The 22,137-nt window shown below is 34.9% G+C and overlaps 1 protein-coding gene and 1 long non-coding RNA gene across 13 annotated transcripts in view; both read right to left on the reverse strand.

The window, feature by feature from the left end:
* tpd52l1 (tpd52 like 1) overlaps positions 1 to 10,950 on the reverse strand; it is a 45,074-nt gene extending 34,124 nt beyond the window's left edge. For 4 of the 12 annotated variants that reach the window (XM_005160820.6, XM_009294888.5, XM_005160819.6 and 1 more), the window contains exons 1-3: positions 10,828 to 10,950; positions 9,362 to 9,403; positions 5,436 to 5,459 (exon numbers count right to left, since the gene is read on the reverse strand). In XM_005160820.6, coding sequence (XP_005160877.1) covers positions 5,436 to 5,459; positions 9,362 to 9,403; positions 10,828 to 10,846 — 85 coding nt within the window. In that variant the 5' untranslated portion in view covers positions 10,847 to 10,950. 12 annotated transcript variants of the gene reach the window in all.
* Positions 10,951 to 11,631: 681 nt separating this feature from the next.
* LOC141379415 (uncharacterized) lies at positions 11,632 to 15,866 on the reverse strand. Its single transcript, XR_012396017.1, has 5 exons — positions 15,788 to 15,866; positions 15,489 to 15,661; positions 13,884 to 13,954; positions 13,629 to 13,812; positions 11,632 to 11,720 (listed from the first exon to the last, which is right to left on the reverse strand). It is a non-coding gene; the product is annotated as an uncharacterized lncRNA (long non-coding RNA).
* Between the last annotated feature and the right edge of the window lie 6,271 nt (positions 15,867 to 22,137).

Genomic DNA, 22,137 nt, shown 5'->3' on the forward strand with positions numbered 1-22,137 from the left:
GACAACGTCCACCATTCTCCAATTCTCGTACTGCTCTCCTGTCAAAAATGCTAGCTGCACACACACAGCTTTGCTGTATCGGCCCTGACAGGATCGCAGGGAAAAGCATGCAACAAACCCTGTGCATCATGGAAACAAACACATACAACCCTTCATGAACAGCTAAATACTGTGTGCCGTGCGTCTGTGTCTCACAGCTTGGCACTGGCAGGTCTGCCTTGCCTTCGGAAAGCATGTGCTCTTATGAATAATTAAGAAGCTGGCTCTTCTCATAGGATAAGACAACTCAGGTATGAATAATAATGAGAAATCGACGCTTCATCTTTGCATTTGCAGTTCTGCACTCCGTCGCCGATTTTGATCACACCCCAAAAATCATTTTAAACCCGGAAGCTGAAATTAGATGAAAAAATTATCCAGTTTTTCCCTCAATTAAAGCTAACAGGTGCTAACATTGTCTTAACTGATGCTCAACACACACAAATCTGTTAAAATCTCAAAAAAAATACTCGAGGGTTTCGTGAACCCTTTAATGAAAATGTATGCTTTTCAAAAGATGGCATGCCCAAAAAAACACATTCCTAAACCCAATCGTTATTGGGGGTGGAGCAAATCGTAAATGTACAAATGTGATCATACAAAGCAAAAAGGTACAATTTTTGGTGAGATTGCATTGGAAAAATCAGCTGCTTTCACATGGTTTCTAGATTGTCTTTATTAGGTTAACTGCTTACAGTAGCTTTGTTACCAACTAACCAGTGCAGGTAAGATTGACGCTGTTGTAGACCATAACTGCAGCTGGGAACCTGAAACTGGTTAACCAAACGCCCAGTTTACACATGCGTTTTAAAACAAAAACATGTAGATGTCCATCCACACTATACAGTTGAAAATGTACATCACGTGAGCATGCACATACTCTAGGCATGTGCGTTCAAGTATAAACAGGAAGTACTGTATGTGCTTCACACAACATTTGGTTACTAGTCAACAACGCAAATCAACAAATAAAGTTCAGTTGCCTCAGAAGCAAATACTTCATTCACAAACATGTCCCACCTGGGACTAGATCCTCAAGGTCGAACTCAAAGCCGGTGTTCTAAACAGGACTTGTGCTGTTTGAAAGGTGAGCGTTTGATGACTTCTCTAACAATAGCTTGCCTCTTTCAAATGTAGGCAACTGCTGTATTTTAAAAAGCAGAGATTAACTGCACAATGGACAATGTGAGCAAACTGCCATTTCTGTTTCCATGTTGGTGTTTACAGATCATCAGGACTGGTCTGTCATCTTCTAGTAGTGGTATGGTCCTGTCATAGGGACTTGATGAATAAGGGAAGGATATGCAAAGTCCCAAAAGACTCAATCAGGGAATGAATGTCTGCAGATGTCTCCGTTTGCATTTCCATATGAAAATGATCTCTATAATGGTTTCAATAAAGGTTGGGTGATGTTGACCAATTTGGCATTGTACAATGTTTAATATGAAAGATCGCGATGGACGATGGCATTGTCCTCGTAGGCAACGGTGAATTAATTATTTATGAATAATTAATTAATTCATAACGAATTAATTATTTGTGGCTTACCGTTTCAACTACCTGACCCGCATGGTCTTTGTTTTACCCACAACCAAATCATATATAAATAAAGATAAGTTACACATAAATGACCACCTGTCAATCACTTTTTTCCACAGGACTCTGGCATGAATAGGCAGATTGATCTGTGTCGTTATAATGGCGTCAACAAACTTGGTTGGTAAAAAAGGTGCACAACCAACAGGAATCTGAGGTTTTTACAAAAATTACTAAGTACAAACGTAAAAGCGAAAGATTAAAGCAGTGTACTGACGCTGTGACACGTCACCGGATAGATAAAAAAAACAAAGAGTCGTAAGATAGAGACAAGATTAATTAAACATCATCAAATATCATCCAGCGGTAAATCCTTGATAAACTGTCCGACGTTCACTGCACTCGGGAGTTTTGTGCTCAAAGCACCCGCTGACTGCCTGGAGCTCAGACGTCCGCATATGCTGCAGTGCATGCCAGTGTGTGTGTGTGTGTGTGTGTGGTCACGTGATGTGCATTTTTAGCTGTATAGTGTGGATGGAGAAGCTTTTAGAAATGGTAGATGTGCCAGTGTGGATGTGGATCGTTTTCATTCTAAAATTTAATTTTAAAATGAAGACAGTTTAGTGTAAACGGGGCCTAAGTGTGCATTTTTCGCAATGGACAATGGGCAGAGGATCACGATGTCGGCTCAGCAATGTGATGTCTATCGCCCATTGGTAATGGACAATGGCATCATCTATCGACCGAACTCTAGTTTCAATGGTCTCCATGTAGCAAAAGTTATGCATTTCAAAACTAAACTCAATCTAAAATGCTTATTGTTTACTAAATGAGACCTACACCCAAAAAATGCTTTTCCTGCTTGTTCAAACTACTAAATCAACACAATTCTTCAGTTTATTTTTTTTCTGAGGACAACTTCATTGTTTTATGTTGAACAAACTTAAATTGGAAAAAATAATTCAGTTAACCTAATCGATTTGTGCTGGTACAACGTGAAGAGATTGTGTAGAACCCTGCATTCTTTTTACAGTGTAAGACACTACTTTATAGAAGGAATCAATATTTTGGGTTGGGTTTTTAAAACGATTCATTCAAAAGCATTTGTTGAAAAGAACTGTTCAGAAGAACTGATTTGCCATGAGTTTAATTTTCAGATGAAATACCTTTTATTCCAACCACTAAAATAGAGTAACAGGAAAATCAAATGATCAAAGCGAATTCTCATTACTTGACCTTGGATCATTCTTCAAATATTTTCTTTCTAGGTCAGCTGTTATTTTCGGTATGAATGAGCCAATCAGAGTTGATCTGTCTGGGAGAGTCGTGTCCTGGTGTACAGTGTGTCATCTGAGTAACTAAGTGTCCCTTTAGGGCAGTATGTGAGACAGTTCAGCTTCTTTAAGCTCACTGGACTATGCTTTACTATTCCATCCAGCCCTCTCAATGTCCTCATTTTCCTCCCCGACGACACAACAAACTCACAAAGAATCACTTCACTGTCCTTAGAGAAAGACTGCAATGTGAAGAGGAGGAGGACGCCATTCTTATTATTATCATATAAACAAAACACTTATTTCAAATCACCCACTGAAATACAAAACCATTCAAACATGCAAGCCTCCATATTAGGGCTGCACAATATATCGTTTCTGCATCAATATCACAATGTGTATGGAATTAGATTTGTGCCAAATAAAATACACAAAACTTTTCCAAAAACAAACACGAATTTACATGAACAAATTAAAAAACGCTTGAAAAATACAAAACATTCAGCCAATGGCATAAAAATAAACACTGTTTTCAAAAAAAATGTATCGTTAGTTTGGCTTCGCTTTCGATAAACACAGTTTAATTGAAGATGATAATAAAGAAATGTATATATTTATGTGAGACAACAATCAAAATCCCTGGAGCCAAGGTAAGCTCGCTCCCATGAGAGCTGTGTCAGAATTGCAAATGTAAATTTGAAAAACGTAAACTCTGGCAGTGCAATCTTAACTTATTTTTACTTAAAAAATATTTTGTTTCTTTAAATATTTCCTTTTAGCTTTCATTCATCCATTCATTTTCTTTTCGGCATTCATTCTTTATTAATCTGGGGTTGCCACAGCAGAATGAACCACCAACTTAACCACCAACTTAACTTAATACCTGTCTCACATGTCTTTAGACTGTGGGGGAAACTGGAGCACCTGGAGGAAACCCATGCGAACGCAGGGAGAACATGCAAACTCCACACAGAAATGCCAACTGCCTCAGCCAACGCTCGAACTAGCGACCCTCTTGCTGTGAGGTGACAGAATTACCTACTGCGCCACTGCAGCACCCCTTTTAGCTTTATTTCAGTACATTTTTTGTTTAAGTAACTTTCATTACTGATTAGTACACAATTACGCTTGCAATTTAGCACTTTGGTATTATTTTGCTGCAGCTTTATTTATTTTATCTATGATGAAAATCAACTTTTGTAAGCTGTTTGGACAGAACTGTCTAGTGTGTCCACTGTCATATTGGAGTGATATAAACACAACACAACAAGAAACTCAAGGGATTAAAACATCTGTTCCAACTTTATGTGATTTTTATAAGTCTCTTGAAGTTTTATAAGTAAATTTTTTTTTTTAAAGCAGAGCATGTTTGTAATAAAGACAATAAAATATCTAATTCTTAACAGTTATAATCACCACGGCCGCATGGTGCCAGTAAATGCTAATATGTGTGAGGGTATGTGTGTACTATAAATGCCATTTGTAATAGACTCCACCACAAATACATCAAATAAACTTACTTGGTTTTTTAAAATGATGAGCTGTATTTCAGCTTCATTCGTGTCTGTCTCTGTCACTGACTGCTGTTTATCTGATGTGACATGAGAAGCAGCCACGTAGGTGGGAGAGGTGGGCGGGGAGAAGCAGCTCATTTGGATTTAAAGCCACAGGCTACAAAAACAGCTGCTCTGTATTCAGACACCACAATGGGCATATTTTGGAGGCTATAGTAAATTATCTGATGGTTATTTTGAGCTGAAACTTTAAAAACACATTCTGAAGACACCAAATGATTATCTTACAATTTGTAAAACAAGTAAAATAGGAGCTTTTTAAATGAACAAAACTAAAATATTTCATTTTAGTTAACAATGATAACTGCACTGTCGGTAATATATATGTTCTTTATGCTTATGCATTATGTATGTAGACACACACTCAACTAAAGGTGAGCCTGAAAAGTTGTTTTGTTTGTGTTTTGCACTCAAACAACAATACTGCCAAACCAATTCCTATTTGAACTTATTAAAAAAATGTATTACATGCCAGTCCAGCAGTTAGCAAATTCATGTAAAGAAGTTTGCGTGCACATGCTTTTGTTTCAGCATTGATATTTGGATTGGCTTTTGATTGACTTTCACTTGAATATACTTGTAATATGTATGCACATGACATCACCGATTTGACAAAATCTACTTTTGGTGTTTATGTTGAAAAAACATAATTTAAAAAAAAAACGTTTTTAGGTCCCCATAAGGCAGTTGTAATGTAAATGAATGGCCAAAATGCATAAATGGTGTCATGTAAATGACCCCTAAATGATAGGCAGCTAACAGTCTATTCAGAGTCTGAAATAAAGCAACATAATTTAAGGGCAGCCTTTCAATAAAGCATTACGTAATTTTTGGCCTTGCAGGAGTAATCTGAGGGATTACTTTCTCCTTAGTGATTATCTGACTGGATTTAATTCCGTCTGACTGCTGCACAGAGACAGTGTTTAGATGGTGTCCATGCTAAGTGTGTAATGAACTGTTTCTCAATCTCAGATACACTACAGATACATAAAAGAGAGTTTCTGAAACCTACCTGCCTGGAAGGTTTCTCTGTCCTCTGTGGTTTAGCAAATTGAAAGCAAGAAGAACATTATGAACCATTTCATGAGCCAATACATCAAGTCCAAACACATTACAAATGCCACTCAGATCTAGTAAAAACATGCACACAGGCTGCTTTCAACAGTGAAGAACAGAAATAAGATACAATTTAAAATACCAATATCATTCAAAAACTAAATTTCCATAAAAACACACAGCAAACCCATGCAGTTTCATTTAAGTAACCTCAATATAGCATGCATTTAAAGCACCTGTCAATCATATGTTACAATTAGACATGCCATTATTCAATAATTCAATTTATTGTGATAATGAACATGCATAAAACTGATATTATAGCCACTTCAAAATACAGTGAAAGATTATTTCATCTATTAAAGTGCTTTTTAAGAATATGGTGGTGTTCACAAATGTTCCACATGCAAACAGACTTAACCAATATACTGAATTTCTGGTTATGCAATATATCACCCATATACAATAATCAATTCTAGCCACAATTTAGCTGTTTGTGCAGCCTCTCTATCTCTACTGGAGGTGTCATTGGGGTTAAAAAAAACACTATAGTATTTACTATAAATTACCATAGCATATTTTAATGTGGGTGTCTGATGACTGAATATAGATCTTTTACCTTTTTCTAGTTCTTTTTACCTTGGACATTTTTGTTAACATTTATTAATAGTATTTATTTGTTTGGGATATTCACTTTTCAATTCTTGAATATTAAATTGTAAAATGACTTTAAATAAATGAAATATTCTTAAGAGTAAATATGATGTGTTCTTTGGAGGAGTGTACTTGCATTATGAAGCTATTATAGTGTCAAAATTGTCTTAAAATGACAATCGTTTATCTTAATAAATGTGTTACTATACATCGTACCACAAAAAAATGGATATCATGACAAGCCTATTAATTGGTTAGCTTAATAGTTCAAACATGACCATTTACACATGCTAATCTTGCCTAGTAGAGATTAAATATCGATTGAAAATTCTCAGACTATTTATACGTAGAATTATTGCTTGTTAACTGTACAATAAGGCACTAACAGTTAACATTAGTTCATAAAGCTTAACTCACAATGAAAACTAAAAAAGTTTTTACTATTCTTAGGTAGGGCTGGGCCGATAAAGCAATATTATATCAAATTGTGATAAAATTTGTCATAACAATAAGATTTGGACTTTTACACTATAATGATCCAAGCGTCAATAACACAGCAACATGTGCAACAATGGGAATCTAAAAGTTTTTTGATACTAGAGATGTACTGAATTTTCAGCTACCAAAAATGTATCAGCCCAAAATATGTTATGTCATTTGATAATTTTCTAATTTTTTTGCTTCCAGTCATTGTTGGGATACTCTTAAATCTGGAAGCATTAACAGTTTATATCGAAATACATATCGCTACCGTTCAAAATAGAAAACAATTATCAAGATTATTCTCAACTAATATTAATCTTTTTCTTGCTGTTGATTTTAATCTATTAAATAATATAGCTCTTTTTTAAATTTTCTGTCATATGTTATAAAATCTGTCTATAACCAGGGCTGTGTGATTTGGGGAAATATCTAATTGCAATTTTTCTGACATGTATTGCGATTTGATTTGCAATTTAATTTTGTTGTCAAGCCTTAGGTAAAAAATCTGTAAGCCGTGGCAACAATTCTATGACAGCTCTAAAAAATTTGGTTTTTGTTTGTTGTCTGTGACTTTAAAACCGAAATATTCCCATATTACCAATGGCCTGTTTTTCTTTGATATTATTTGTTTATTAATGCTTCTGAAGCAGCAGACACCATTATCCCAATTTTCCGCACCTGAATGTTGGTTTTTGTTCAGTTGCGCAATTCTTAGAACGAATGTGTGCTTACTCAATTGGCTAAGACTGTCGCACACAGGCGGCAGTCATGCATTTGCTTTGGGTGGGGAAAATTAAATATTACATACACATTTCATATCACAGCGTCTTGCGATTAGTTAATCGCAACATTTCAAATTGCGATTGCAATTCGATTTCAATTTATAGCACAGCCCTATATATAATCCTTAAGATTTTAGTGCTTTAATTACTTATTTTCAAAACCGGGGACCCTTATAAAAAATGTAACATTCCTTCTGTACGGCACATGCAAATATTAAAGTCTAATCACAAATATCTAATTAACTGTATATATAGTTAATTTGTGAACTTTTTTTATTTCTGAATTTATTGTATTTAATTTTACAATAAGAAGATAAAGCTTTTAATTAAAATATATTTTTAACATGCAGTTTATTTACATAAATAAATCTACAGAGAAAAAATATATGCATCTATAAAGAAAAAGAGTGTTTTGAGGTTTAATGCTAGGGCCCCATACCTGTAATTGCTCAGGGCCCCCAAATCACAAAGTCTGCCCGTGAGTGTTACCTATTGTACTTTATTATCATTTAGCAATTTAATTTTTGAAGCAGTTGTTTACTTTGAACATGTGTATAAACAACAAAGCAGTATTAGTATATTATTGTATTTTTTGTAATAAGTATTTTTTTATTCAAACAGTTCAATATTGTGATTAGGGCTGGGTGATTCATCGAAAAGTAATCGAAATCGACATTCAGAAACTTTAATCGATCTAACTTTGAACTACTTTTTCTACCACGTATGGAGTCACATGAAGGCTGATTTATATTTATATTTATATTTCTGCATCGAACACACATATGGTCCAGTGCAGCTTTCATGTGGTTGCATACCGGCGCAACTCTCAAAATGTAACTTTGTCGCAAACTTCGACTTGGTTGACTTGTTATCGGTTATGAGCATGGGTGGTGCTAAGAGCCATGGAAGAGCAGCAAGCCCAATGGAGCGAAGGTTTACAAGTGTCGAGTGCCAGTAGAGCTCCAAATGGAGACTTTTGTTTTGTTTACCTTATGATTAAGGTTTTTGCATGTTATCGCCTATAAATGAGCTAGTTTTAGCTTTAGTACATTAAGGTAGGGTTCAGAAAAAGCAAACCACCTGTGACAAAAGTCGACACTGAGGAACATAAAAACCCGCTGCTAGCTAGTGCTTTGGAAGTGTTATTGCAGGGCAACACCAACAGCACACAGAAGTATAAATGCATGACTAAGCCAAGGCATGCGCTGTGGGTCATGAAGATCACTCAATGCAGAAGTGTAAATCAGCAAGGGATGACGATAATTTATACTGATCTCTGGTCAAGTAGCATGATGAGATACTTATTTACTTCTTTTGCACTTTTAATATGATTAATATTGAAAATAATTTATTTTGTTTCCAAAAGTGCAAGTTATTTATTTTTACTTTTTTTTATTAGAAAAGTTTATTTTAGCTAATGTGTGTTTTAATTTTAGTTATTCGGCGTTGATGTTCAATAAATGATAAAAGACAGTATATAGTGTGTGTTTCCTTCAATTATTTTAAAATCAAGTAATACATCATTCAGAAAACACTCACTTGTAGTATGTGAGCATATGTATTGTGCAAAACTTGTCAGTGAAGTATGAGGGCAAAAAAAAATAATAAATATAATAATCGTTCATTAATCGTAATCAACTAAAAATGTTCCATTAATTTCAGGCGAAAATCAGCCGGCCCTAATTGTGATAATAGCCTATGTTATGATAAAAGCTTTAGCAGTTAATAGCAGAACATTTGATAGCCTAGTCACAATTTCTATCAGGTTTTATCAGTGTCTACAAGTGTTAAGTGTGCTAAAGTATTTGACATGGCTGTCTACTTCTATCTAAGTACCTATGTGAAAGAGCTACACACAGCTCAGCACCCATCAGATCAGACATGGAAATGAGTGACCTGCAGTAGTCTACAGAGGTTGGCTTTGTCACATTCACTTCAATTACATTAGACAGAAAGCTCTTACCCCAGTCTACTGCTTCAGGAGTCAGTACGCTAGAGTACAGCTCTGGGAAGCATGGTTGGCAAAACAAACACAAAGTATTAAAGTAGGTTAAGACACAATGTTGAAAGACATGCATGTAATATTTTATAACATACATCAAAAATAAGATAATTTAGTATGCAAAACTAAATAAATAAATTGGTTTTACACTTCATATTTTCAGATTTTTCATAGCATATGCATTAATTCCAGTACTTTTACCATTAACCGATATATCAACCATTTGGTAGAAATTGATATTTTAGAAATTATGGAATGTGTTGAAAAATATGCATTGAGTGTGTTAGATAGAGACATTAGGAGTTAAGAAATGCAATCCAAACATTTTTTTTTTTTTTTTTGGTGGGTCAGGTAAAGAGTTAATGTACTGACGTACTACTGTATATGGAGGCTTGTTATGATTTATCTTCCAATTCAGAGTTTCATTTTCTAACAGTTGAGTTTATATTTCACATCTGTCACACATAATATCACAATTCTGAAGAAAAAATGCTGAATTATGAGATAAACAGCAACAATTACTTATATTTAGCCTGTTGTGAAAACAAATATTTACTACACTGCACACAAAAATGGCTTAAAGCAATTTAAATTGTAAGTTTACGCCATTGACATGTCTTTGGTACATACGCCATTGAATGTTTACAGTACAATACTAAATATGTTTGTTCACTGAGAAAGAAAGGTAAAATATTCACTGGTTATCAGGGGTCTTGTTGGTACAGGAGATGCTCCCTGCCCAGATCTCAAACACTGACAAACCTTTTTGGCTTCTCTACAAAAAGGAACTAGAGTGTGTCATATTACACTTACACTGGCTGATGACATTTTTATGACTTTCATTACCAGGTAATTAGAGTTGTTAGATTGGTGAAGCACCTAATGCCAACAGGATGCCCACTGCACTCATACAGTTTTGTTTGGTTAAAGCAAATCCACTGGTACTACCATTGGAACATATCTGGTCACAAGATTTTAATTATTTAGCTCTGGACAATCACGTGGAAAATGAAACGGGAAGGTCACGTGATTGTCCACCTAAAAGGAACTTGAGAGACAGTGAGGAGCTTGATCTAATTCTCTCATTTGTTTAAGTGTGTTGGCAACAGATCCCTGATGTTTGACTTCAACTCATGACAAACTCATGCACCTCGTTAGAAGTCTGAATGTTCTTATAACTAGTGAAAGCCTGTTGTTTGTACGCCATGCAAGTCTATAAGCATTCCTGATATCTGTAATTATATTTTAAAGTTTCCTGTATGCAAAAATTTAACTAGTATAGAATAACGTGCCTCTTTAATTTAGATCTACTCGAGTTGTCGGAGAGTGATACGATATGTAGCCTACAATATATGTAAAGTATGTTACGCATATCCAGCATTTTCACAAAACAATAAGACATAAAAGTGATCTGGAAGAAAGCTTACCCTGTTGTCTGGGCTCCATATTAGCGGTACTGTGAAAATAAAGCTCCACTAGACACACTCTGCACCTCTCTGTTCAGTGAAATATCCTGACGTCCAAACACAACCGCTTTACACCAAACACGCATTCGCTCCAGTCAAAGCCCCGCCCATTACCAGGGCAGCTTCAGCCATAGACCAATGAGGACATCTAGGATTAGCATATTCTAATTTAAAACATTTGTCATGGTAAATAACAACAAACGCAAGTTTCTGTGTAAAGACGACCGCAGACAAATGTCTGTGTATAAGGGATACGGTTGTCTGATACCAAAAGCAAGTCTTTATACCTTCTTGTGGAAGCTGTGGACCTTATTTAATAAACTGTGGGCAACCTGTATTTTTAAGACATCCACTCACTAACTTTTCTCCATGCTTTTTTTTATCAGGTATCACAACAGTCACAATTACTCTGGCATTTGTTTTATGGACCGGATGCCATCCCAGCCGCAAAGATATCATTATTTATATTGTGGAACAAATCATTAACGCTAACGTAACAAAACATTAAACTAAAAGTTACAACTTTTATATGTTTTAAAAAAACTAAATGCAAGTCATCAAGATCCAGAAAGAACCCATAATACTCAAAAACTCTCTGCAGGGTTTTTAGAGCAACAAGCTGCTCTAGTAAACGTATCAATACTTATGAACAAAACAACACTTACAAAAATACGGGTAAATAAGCATATAGAATCTGCCTAGGCTGTGCTACAAATGAATAATTGCCATACCAAAAAGGATGATGTCATGATGAGTGACACGTTTACCTGGGGGCATCAAGAGTTTACTGTCGGTTAAATCGCCGTTTCAGACAACAGCGGCATCTTCTGGCGGTGAGACACGGGAAATGCAGACTGCAAAGCAGATTTTTTTTTTATTAAAGGCAGGTATTTACCAATTTTCACAGTTTAATTTACATCTACGATACCGGTCAAAAGTTTGGGGTCAGTAGGATTTTTAAATGTGTTAAAATAAGCTTCTCCTGCTCACCAAGGTTGCATTTATTTAATCAATAATACAGTACAAGTAACATTGTGAAATGTCATCGCACTATAAAATAACGGTTCAAAAGTAGTTTATCAATTAATTTAATCATTTATTCCAGTGATTTTAAAGATAAATTGTCAGCTTCATTACTTCATTACTCCAGTCAATACTGTAATATTTTTTTTCTTTTTTCTTGAAATTAAAAAATAAAACATATTAAATTCATTCATTCATTCAATTTCTTTTTGGCTTTATTAATCCGGGGTTGCCACAGCGGAATGAACCACCAACTTATCCAGCATATGTTTTATACAGCGGATGCCCTTCCAGCTGCAACCAATCACTGGAAAACATCCATACACATTCACACACATACACTACAGTCAATTTAGCTTACCTCTAGCGCATGTCTTTGAACTTTAAATTTGGAGCACCCGGACGAAACCCACACTAACACGGGGAGAACATGCAAACTCCACACAGAAATGCCAGCTGACCCAGCCGAGGCTCAAACGTACAACCCACTGTGTCACCGTGATGCCCACATTTATTAAATGTAAAAAAAAATTGTTAAGTTGTTAAATACTAATTTAAATTTTATATAACTGCTTTTCTTGTTGTATATAGTTTAAAATAAAATTTTTACTCCAGTCATTTTGGCTTTTATTACTATTACTATTATTATTATTAATAACAATAATAATAACAATAATAATAATAATAATAATAATAATAATAATAATAATAACAATGACAATAACAATAACAATAATATTTATTTGAGTAATTTCAGAAGTATCAAGTGATTCAGAAGGCTGGCGTAATGAAGCTGAAAATTCATCTTTAAAATCACTGGAATAAATTATTTAAATAAATTATGAACTACTTTTGAATGGTTATTTCACAATGTTACAATTTGTACTGTGATTTTGATTAAATAAATGTAGCCTTGGTGAGCATTTTTTTTTTTAAAGAGGAATATGTTCATACATTTCTGACATACATACACCATACATATTACCCTCCTGAATTATTAGCCCCCTGTTTATTTTTTTCCCCAATTTCTGTTCAACTGAGAGAAGATTTTTTTTAACACATTTCTAAACATAATAGTTTTAATAACTAATTTCTAATAACTGATTCAATCAGGCAAGTTGTTGTATAATGATGGTTTGTTCTGTAGACTATTAAAAAATACAGTTTAAAGGGGCTAATAGTTGTGACCTTAAAATGGTTTTTAAAAAATTTAAAACTGCTTTTATTCTAGCCAAAATAAAACAAATAAGACTTTCTCCAGAAGAAAAAAAAATATTATCAGACATACTGTGAACATTTCCTTGCTCTGTTAAACATCATTTGGGGGGGAAAAAAAATTCAATGGGGGGGCTAATAATTCTGACTTCATCTGTATATGATTATATACAAATTTTCATCAAATAAAATAAAGTATATATTACATGTCTAATATGATTATATGATAATTACGCCCCCATCGCTTTTAGAATCAGACCAATTAGAAACAGGTGATTAATAATAAAATTAACATAAAACTTAACATAAATCTCATTCTGCTGCCCCATCCCCCTTACCTCCTTTAAAATGTCCGCTACTCCCACTGTGGCAACCCCGAATAAATAAAGGGACTAAGCCGAAAATAAAATGAATGAATGAATAATATAATATAATATAATATAATATAATATAATATAATATAATATAATATAATATAATATAATATAATATAATATAATATAAAAGAATTGTGTGGAACCTACCATTTTTGTACAGTGTATTTGGCCTGCAACTGCCATTGGAGCCTGTTGAACTGGTAGAGTAGCGGGTGGATGAAAGCTGTCAACAGGATGTCAGTCGGTCAGTCGGTCAGCTGACCTCAGGAAAAGCAGCTCTTCGGCCAGCAAACCCGAACAAAGTGCTTAGACAGGCAGGAAGCTGATCTGACTGGAATGTGCATTATCAGAGACTACCAGCAGAGAGGGACAAAGAAGAAAACCTGAGGAAATGACACTCACGTGACACCCAGGTTGGTAATTTCCATTTGTTGACGCTGGACCACACATGAAGTTCAGATCCTGTGTGTGATCTTAAGGATAAAACACAATATTTAAATAAAATGTTCAATTGGATGACAGTTTCACTCTGAGGTTTACCAGAGGCAAATCCTAGATGTACACTTTATTAGGTACACCTGTCCAACTGTTTGTTAACGCAAATTTCTAATCAGCCAATCAAATGGCAGCAATTCAATGCATTTAGCCATGTAGACATGGTCAAGACGATCTGCTGCAGTTCAAACTGAGCATCAGAATAGATTTAAGGTGATTTAAGTGACTTTTAACGTGGCATGGTTGTTGGTGCTAGACAGGCTGGTCTAAATATTTCAGAAACTGCTGATCTACTGGGATTTTCATGCACAACCATCTCTAGGGTTTACATAGAATGGTCTAAAAAAGAGAAAATATCCAGTGAGGGGCAGTTCTGTGGGCAAAAATGCCTCGTTGAGGTCATAGGAGAATGGCCAGACTGGTTTTAGCTGATAGAAAGGCAACAGTAACTTAAGTAAACACTTGTTACAGCTAAAGTATGCAGAGGAGTATCTCTGAATGCACAACATGTCCAACCTTGAAGTGGATGGGCTACAGCAGCAGAAGACCCCACCAGGTGCCACTCCTGTCAGCTAATAACTGGAAACTGAGGCTACAATTCACACAGGCTCACCAAAATTGGACAATAAAAGATTGGAAAAACGTTGCCTGGTCTGATGAGTCTCGAATTCCGCAGCAACACTCGGATGGTAGGGTCAGATGCCACAGCCTACCTGAGTATTGTTGCTGACCATGCCCATCCCTTTATGACCACAGTGTACCCATCTTCTGATGGCTACTACCAGCAGGATAACACTCATGCATTATGTCATGAAGCATGAATCATCTCAGACTTAAACATGACAATGAGTTCACTGTACTCAAATGGTCTCCACAGTCACCAGATCTCAATTCAATAGTGCATCTTTGGGATGTTGTGGAACAGGAGATTCACATCATGGATGTGCAGCCGAAAAATCTGCAGCAAATGTGTGATGCTGTCATGTCAATATGGACCAAAATCTCAGAGCAATATTTCCAGTACCTTGTTGAATCTCTGCCACGAAGGATTAAGGCAGTTCTGAAGGCAAAAAGAGGTCCAACCTGGTACTAGTAGAGTGTCCTTAATAAAGTGGCCGGTTAATGTATCTCACAAGTCGTTTTACTTGATCTGAAGTGTTGTATGTGACAATATATCACAACTTAAAAAAAATGAACATGGTAAAAACTAAAACTTTAAATGGGGAATAATCCAAGTTAACAGTAGTGATGTACCACAAGGATCTGTTTTAGTCTCTCTTCCTTTTTCATTTTGTCCCTGGGTCAATTTACTGCTATGCTGATGATACTCAGCAATATACACTAATTCATTCATTTTCCTTAGACTCGCCACAGCGGAATGAACCACCAACTTATCCAGCATATGTTTTACACAGCTGATTCCCTTCAAGCTGCAACCCAGTACTGGGAAACACCCATACACACTCATTCGTACACACATACACTACGGCCAATTTAGTTTATTCAACTCACCTACAGCGCATGTCTTTGGACTGTGGGGGAAATCGGAGCACCTAAAGCAAACCCATGTGAACACGGGGAGAACATGCAAACTCAGAAATGCCAACTGACCCAGCTGGGACTCGAACCAGCAACCTTCTTGCTGTGAGGCCACAGTGCTAACCACTGAGCCACCATGTCGCCCACTAAGGAAATGTAATGAATGAATAAAAACACATGATGTCACTACCTATTGTTTGTTTCATTTTTTACAATGAATGTTTGGCATCAAAAAGTCAGTATAATGACATTTCAATGTAAAAGCGTGTTACCTTGGATGATCTTGCTTAAGTTAGCAAGCAACAACTGACAGCTGCTCTAAAGCACGTAATGAGAGGGACAACAGCTCTGTAGACCAGGGAAAAAAAGACAATTGTAATTTTACTCCAGCGTGTGGTCAGATGTGCATATTTTATCTCACTGCGCATGCAAATCACAGCTGTGAGCTTTCATTCATTCAGTGACCGCTGCTGCCACACTTCCTTGATGTAGATAGTCACCTACTGCAGTTATTGTAAGATTTTGTTAAGAGATAAACATTTCTGCTGTTTTTTCTGGCCTTACTATTCAGTAGGATCTAAAAATACACATGCAGTTGAAGTTTGAATTATTAGCCCCCCTGTTTATTTTTTTCCCTAATTTCTGTTTAACGTAGAGAAGGTATTCTCAACACATATCTAAACATAATAGTTTTAATAACTCATTTCTAATAACTGATTAGTTGACTTATTTTATCGTTGTCATGATGATAGTGAATAATATTTTACTAGATATTCTTCTATACAGCTTTAATTGACATTTAGAGGTTTAACTAGGTTAATTAGGTTAGCTAGCCAGGTTAGGGTAATTAAACAAGTTATTGTATTGTATAACGATGGTTTGTTCTGTAGACTATCAAAACATATAGCTTAAAGGGCTAATAATTTTGACCGTAAAATGGTTTTAAAAAAATTAAAACTGGCTTTATTCTAGCCAAATAAAACAAATAAGACTTTAACCAGAAGAAAAAATATTATCAGACATACTGTGAACATTTCGTTGCTCTGTTAAACATAATTTGGAAAACATTTTAAAAAGAAAAATAAAAACCTAAAGAGGGCTAATAATTCTGACTTCAACTATATATGCATGGAAAATAGGAACATTTTAAACTTTGCGTATTGCATTACATTCTAAAATGTATTTTATTTTAAATGTTTTCTATTTTAAAATATGTTAAGACAGTTCATTCCAGTGATGCAAGCAATACAAGTCAATTTGGTTTCTCTGATTTCAAAACAGGCCCAGACTGGCTTATCGAGAGGAGAGGGAGTATTCCCGGTGGGCCGGTCCGTTTTTTTGGCCGCAAGGGCCGGTGTCCCTAGCTGCTTGCACTCTCAGCAGTCGCACTTTTTTCAGTTGTTTATTTTTGACCATAACCTCACACTTTTTATTTATTATTTTGCCGCAGCTCCGCTCTTTTTATTTATTTTCTCGCAAAGTCTTGCAGATAATTGTAAATATCTGTAAACAATTTTGCACAGAATATAAATTTAGATATTACAGGAAAGAACATTGTGATGTTTTAAAGAATAGTGTTTGTATTTAGCTACCCTTTAATGTTCTCATATTTATGAAAAACATTTGAAGTTGTAAAGCAGCTGTGTCCTTCAAAAAGACGTGATCGTGTCACTAAAAAATTCAATACATTTAATTTTAATCTTTATTTTTTTTATACATATAGCTTAATATATATTTGAATTTATTTGATAAATTTTCATTTCAAGGTTTGGATATTTATGAGCACCAATTCTTACAGAAAATAGATTCTGATAGTGTAAAACATAATGTCTTAGTAAAACAATATTTTTTGCTTTATTCCATGACTACTGATGACATTTCTTCAATATTTTTAATAAAAATGTTGCCATATTGTGCACTTTTGTACATAAAAAACAAGAAGTGCCATGTTTGCGTTAATTTTAGACAACACAATGTCCATGCTTTCAATTCTCTAGAGTTGTTTAAGATCACCAGAAATCTAAACTGCCCTTAAACTGCACACGACAAACGACAAGCGACAGACCGGAAGTCTAGTTATTCCAGTGTTGTCTATGCAGGTCTGTGCGCGTGAGATGATCAATGAGTTTTTTTTGTTATTTTTTTTTTATCAGAAAAAAAAAGTTTATATAAAAAAAGTTCTATTCATAAATAAGTAATAAATATATATATATATATATATATATATATATATATATATATATATATATATATATATATATATATTAATGTTGTCTCCACATTACTTTAAACATTTTTAGTGGTCTCTGAGTTTATAGTATTTATTCATTCATTCAACCATGGTAAAATTCTGTGTGACTGTGTGCGCAGTGGAAAGGCGGCTTTGGAGCTACATATCTGCCATTACATGGACAAGTTCCAGTCATGCAACGCTCACACGCACCTGTTCCAGATTCCACTGATTGCACACTCACAGCCAGATCCAAACACAGGTTTGATAAAAACTGTCAACATAACTATATTTAACATTGATGTTAAATGGAATACCTACACAAAGTCAAGTCCACATATTCCTTGATTGTTACTGACGAAGACGCATAACTTTCCTGTTCTGAATATTCTTATCTACCTGCGTTTAGATCCGCACTGGAAAGGATTGTCGGAATACGTCCTCTTGTGGCAGTTGCACAGAATTTTTTTAGTTTTGTCGCACACCATAATCTGTTCGCAGTGTCCGAAATAAAGGAGTGCCATTGCAAGAGCCTTAACTCTTCGTGCGTTCACCAAGGTTGAATGTATGAATACTAGAAATGTATAGATCGCTAAACATTTTGGAAAAAATGTGGAGACAACATAAAAAATATATATTTTTCATTACTTATTTATTAATAGAAATGTTTTTTAACATATAGACTTTTTTTCTGATTCAAAAAATAAAGAAAAAAACTACTATTTCACATCTTGCACATACGGACCTGTTGGACAACACTGGAATACTGTACATCACATCTGGTCAGCCGGTCGCATACAGTCTAGTCGCAGAGTTCAAATATTTTAACGAATCCGCAGCTCAAATCGTATCTGAATTTTCCGCATACGGAGATGATCGGAACTCCGCACATCTCCCGGACTACTCTCCAGTGGAAATGAATGACCTCCGGTCTGTCGCTTGTTGTGTGCAGTGGAAAGGGGGCTTTAGCCATGAAGTGTGCGCGTGTGCTGTGCATGTAGTTCTTAATGATCCTCCAGGTGTGAGTGTGTGCAATTAGTGGAATCTGAAACGGGTGTGTGCGAGCGGTGCATAACTGGAACTTGTAGACTATATAACCCTAATAATACTCCAGGTGTGAGTGTGTGCAATCAGCGGAATCTGAAACAGATGCATGTGAGCGGTGCATAAGTGGAACTTGTAGACTAAATAACCCTAATAATACTCCAGGTGTGAGTGTGTGCAATCAGTGGAATCTGAAACAGGTGCATGTGAGCGGTGCATATCTGTAACTTGTAGTTCATGTAATGGTGGATTTGTAGTTCAAGGTAATCTACGTGACCTGCCGCCGCTAGTTCGCTGGTGATCATAACAAGAGTAAAGATCAAAAATACAAGTGAGACCAAATGTTGGCAGCTCCTTTTTAATTCTTAATTAAATATGCTAAAGACATTTGCTGTCTGCAGGCCTGAATTGACTTTTAAATTTGAAAATAAAGTGCAGCAGCAAATGTAACAATGAAAAAAGAGAACAAAACCACAACATACAATGTGCATTTTTTCCTTAAAAATAAAACATCAACGTGACACGTGTTGTGCTCTAAATCCAGACACATACTACAGTATTTTTAGGGAATAAAATATTACAGGTCTTTGGAAATCAATCACAGCAGATATGCTCTCAAAATATACACAATGAACTCATATTTGAGTAAAGGTCAACCCCGTTGACAAAAGGCACCGTCTGTGGAGAAAAATAAAATAAAGACAACACCACCCAATGGCAGTCAAAGCTTTCATTTTTATAAACTAACATTCTGATTCTCATCTTCCTCATTATATAAATATGTATGTACAGATAATTGAGTTATCTGTACCGGAGTGATAAAGCAGTGTGTTTCTCCCTGAGAATAACAGTGGCTTTCACTACCAGCCTGAGTGCATTTTCATAACATGATTGTCTCCAAAATCCAATCGGTAACCAATTTGAAATGATACCTGCCATCCATTTGAAACCAGAGTTGATTTGGGTCTAATTACGTTGACTGGCATTTCATTCACTCTTTTAAAATGCTGGGGTTAAACTTTTTAATATTGCATTTAACAATGACATATTATGCCTCTTCTCATAGTATGTAAAATACATCTCTGGTGTCCCCAGAATGTGACATTTCAACTTAGAATACCCATACAAATCAATCATTATAACTTGTCAAACGTTCCCCTATTTAGCTTTAAGCAAAAGCATGTTGTTTTTGTTTGTGTCCCTTTAAATGCAAATGAGCTGGTGCTTTCCAAAAGTGGGCGGAGCCTTCGCACTAATTGACACTGCATAAATGAATAAAAAAGTGAATCTCATGCAGCAGTATTGTAACAAACAGCTAGTAACAGAATAAAGCCTTATATGTTTAAACCAGCCTGATCTCGCGAGGAAACGCAAAATTTGTAACATTTTGTCAGTTTAGTGGTTAATTTGTATGAAATTGGTTTTACGAAAATGTACGATTTTAAAAAGGAGGCGTGGTGGCACCCAACCCTGCCCCTAAACTTAACCGTCATTGGGTGATGAGCAAATCGTACTAAATTGTACGAATTAGATTGTACGAATTTATACGAATTAGCCACTAAATAAAAGCAAAAAAGTTACGAATTTCCATGAGATTGTATTGAAAATACATATTTGGTGTCCCCAAAATGTATTTGTGAAACTTCAGCTGAAAATACCCTACACATACATCATTATAGCTTGTCAAACTTTCTCCTATTTAGGTGTGAGCAAAAGCATGTTGTTTTTGTTCGTTTCGCTTTAAATGCAAATGAGCTGGTGCTTTCAAGAAGTGGGCGGAGCCTTCACGCTATTCTGACACTGCATAAATAAATAAACAAATAAATCTTATGCAGCAGAATTTTAACAAACAACTAGTAACAGATTAAAGCATTATGTTTAAACCAGGCTGATCTCACGAGGAAATGCAAGTATTTTACATTTTGTCAGTTTAGTGGCTAATTAGTAAAAATTCATACAAGTTCAGTCGTACGAAAATGTATGATTTTAAAAAGGAGACGTGGCACCCATTCCAACTCCACCCCTAAACCTAACCAAATTGTGCGAATGCCACTGAATCACGAATTACGAGCTACGAATTGCCGTGAGATTGTGTTGGTTTAAACCACAGTCAGACAATGTTGGAGAGGATGAGGTTACAACTTCCAGACTGTAGGAAGATTTGTGTAAATGGTTAGGGGACACATTTACGTGTGGAGTAACGTATAAAACTCATCACCTGCTCTGTTCTGATGTAAAGATAAGCACAATTCTCATCTTTACAGAAAACGTAAGCCCCGTTCAGATCATTTTCACCAATTTCAATATGATTTTTAAAAATCATAAATATTTCCCCTTATGGATTGGATGTGTGCATATCTAAATTACATTTTGAATTTACAAATTGTGTTTTGAATTTACGCAATGTGTTTAAATTTATTAATTGGATTTTTGTATTTCATGAATTGTGTTTTAAATTTATGAATTGCGTTTTGCGCATTTATGAATTGTTTTGAATTTACAAATTGTGTATTACATATTTATGAATTGTGTTTTGAATTATGAATTGTGTTTTGCATATTTATTAATTGTGTTTAGAATTTACGAATTGGATTTGCACATTTATAAAATTACAAATAGGATTTGCCCATTTTTGAAGTATTAAAACGAATTTACAAATTGTTTTGCATATTTATAAATTGTGTTCTGAATTTACAAATTTTGTTTTGAATTTACGATTTGGATTTGCTTATTTATGAATTGTGTTTTGAATTTACAAATCAGATTTGCATATTTATGAACTGTGTTTTGAATTTACGAATTGTGTTTTGCACATTTATGAATTGTGTTTCGAATTTACGAATTGGATTTGCGTGTTTATGAATTGTGTTTTGAATTTACTAATTGTGTTTTGCATATTTATAAATCGTATTTCAAATTTACTAATTGTACTTGCGTTTATGAATTGTGTTCTGAGTTTATGAATTAGATTTGCGCATTTATGAATTGTGTTTTGAATTTATGAATTGGATTTGCACATTTATAAAATAACAAATTGTATTTTCAATTTATAAATTGGATTTGCGTACTTATGAATTGTTTCGAATTTACTAATTGGATTAGTGCATTTATGAATTGTGTTTTGAATTTATGAATACATTTTTATGAATTGTGAATTGGGCATGAATTTTATTTTGTAAATGTATTATTTTTAAGATTGATCTGGCTCCTTATAAGGGGACCAAAATGTAACATTGCAAAAAATTACAAAAACAAAACGACTGGATTGCACCTTTAATCATTTTTTGGGGGGGATGTTGACCGTTGCACTAGAGAGACGGTTATTGCACTTAAATAGCAAAAAAGTCC

Source organism: Danio rerio, chromosome 20, assembly GCF_049306965.1.
Source record: "Danio rerio strain Tuebingen ecotype United States chromosome 20, GRCz12tu, whole genome shotgun sequence".
Lineage (NCBI taxonomy): Eukaryota > Metazoa > Chordata > Actinopteri > Cypriniformes > Danionidae > Danio > Danio rerio.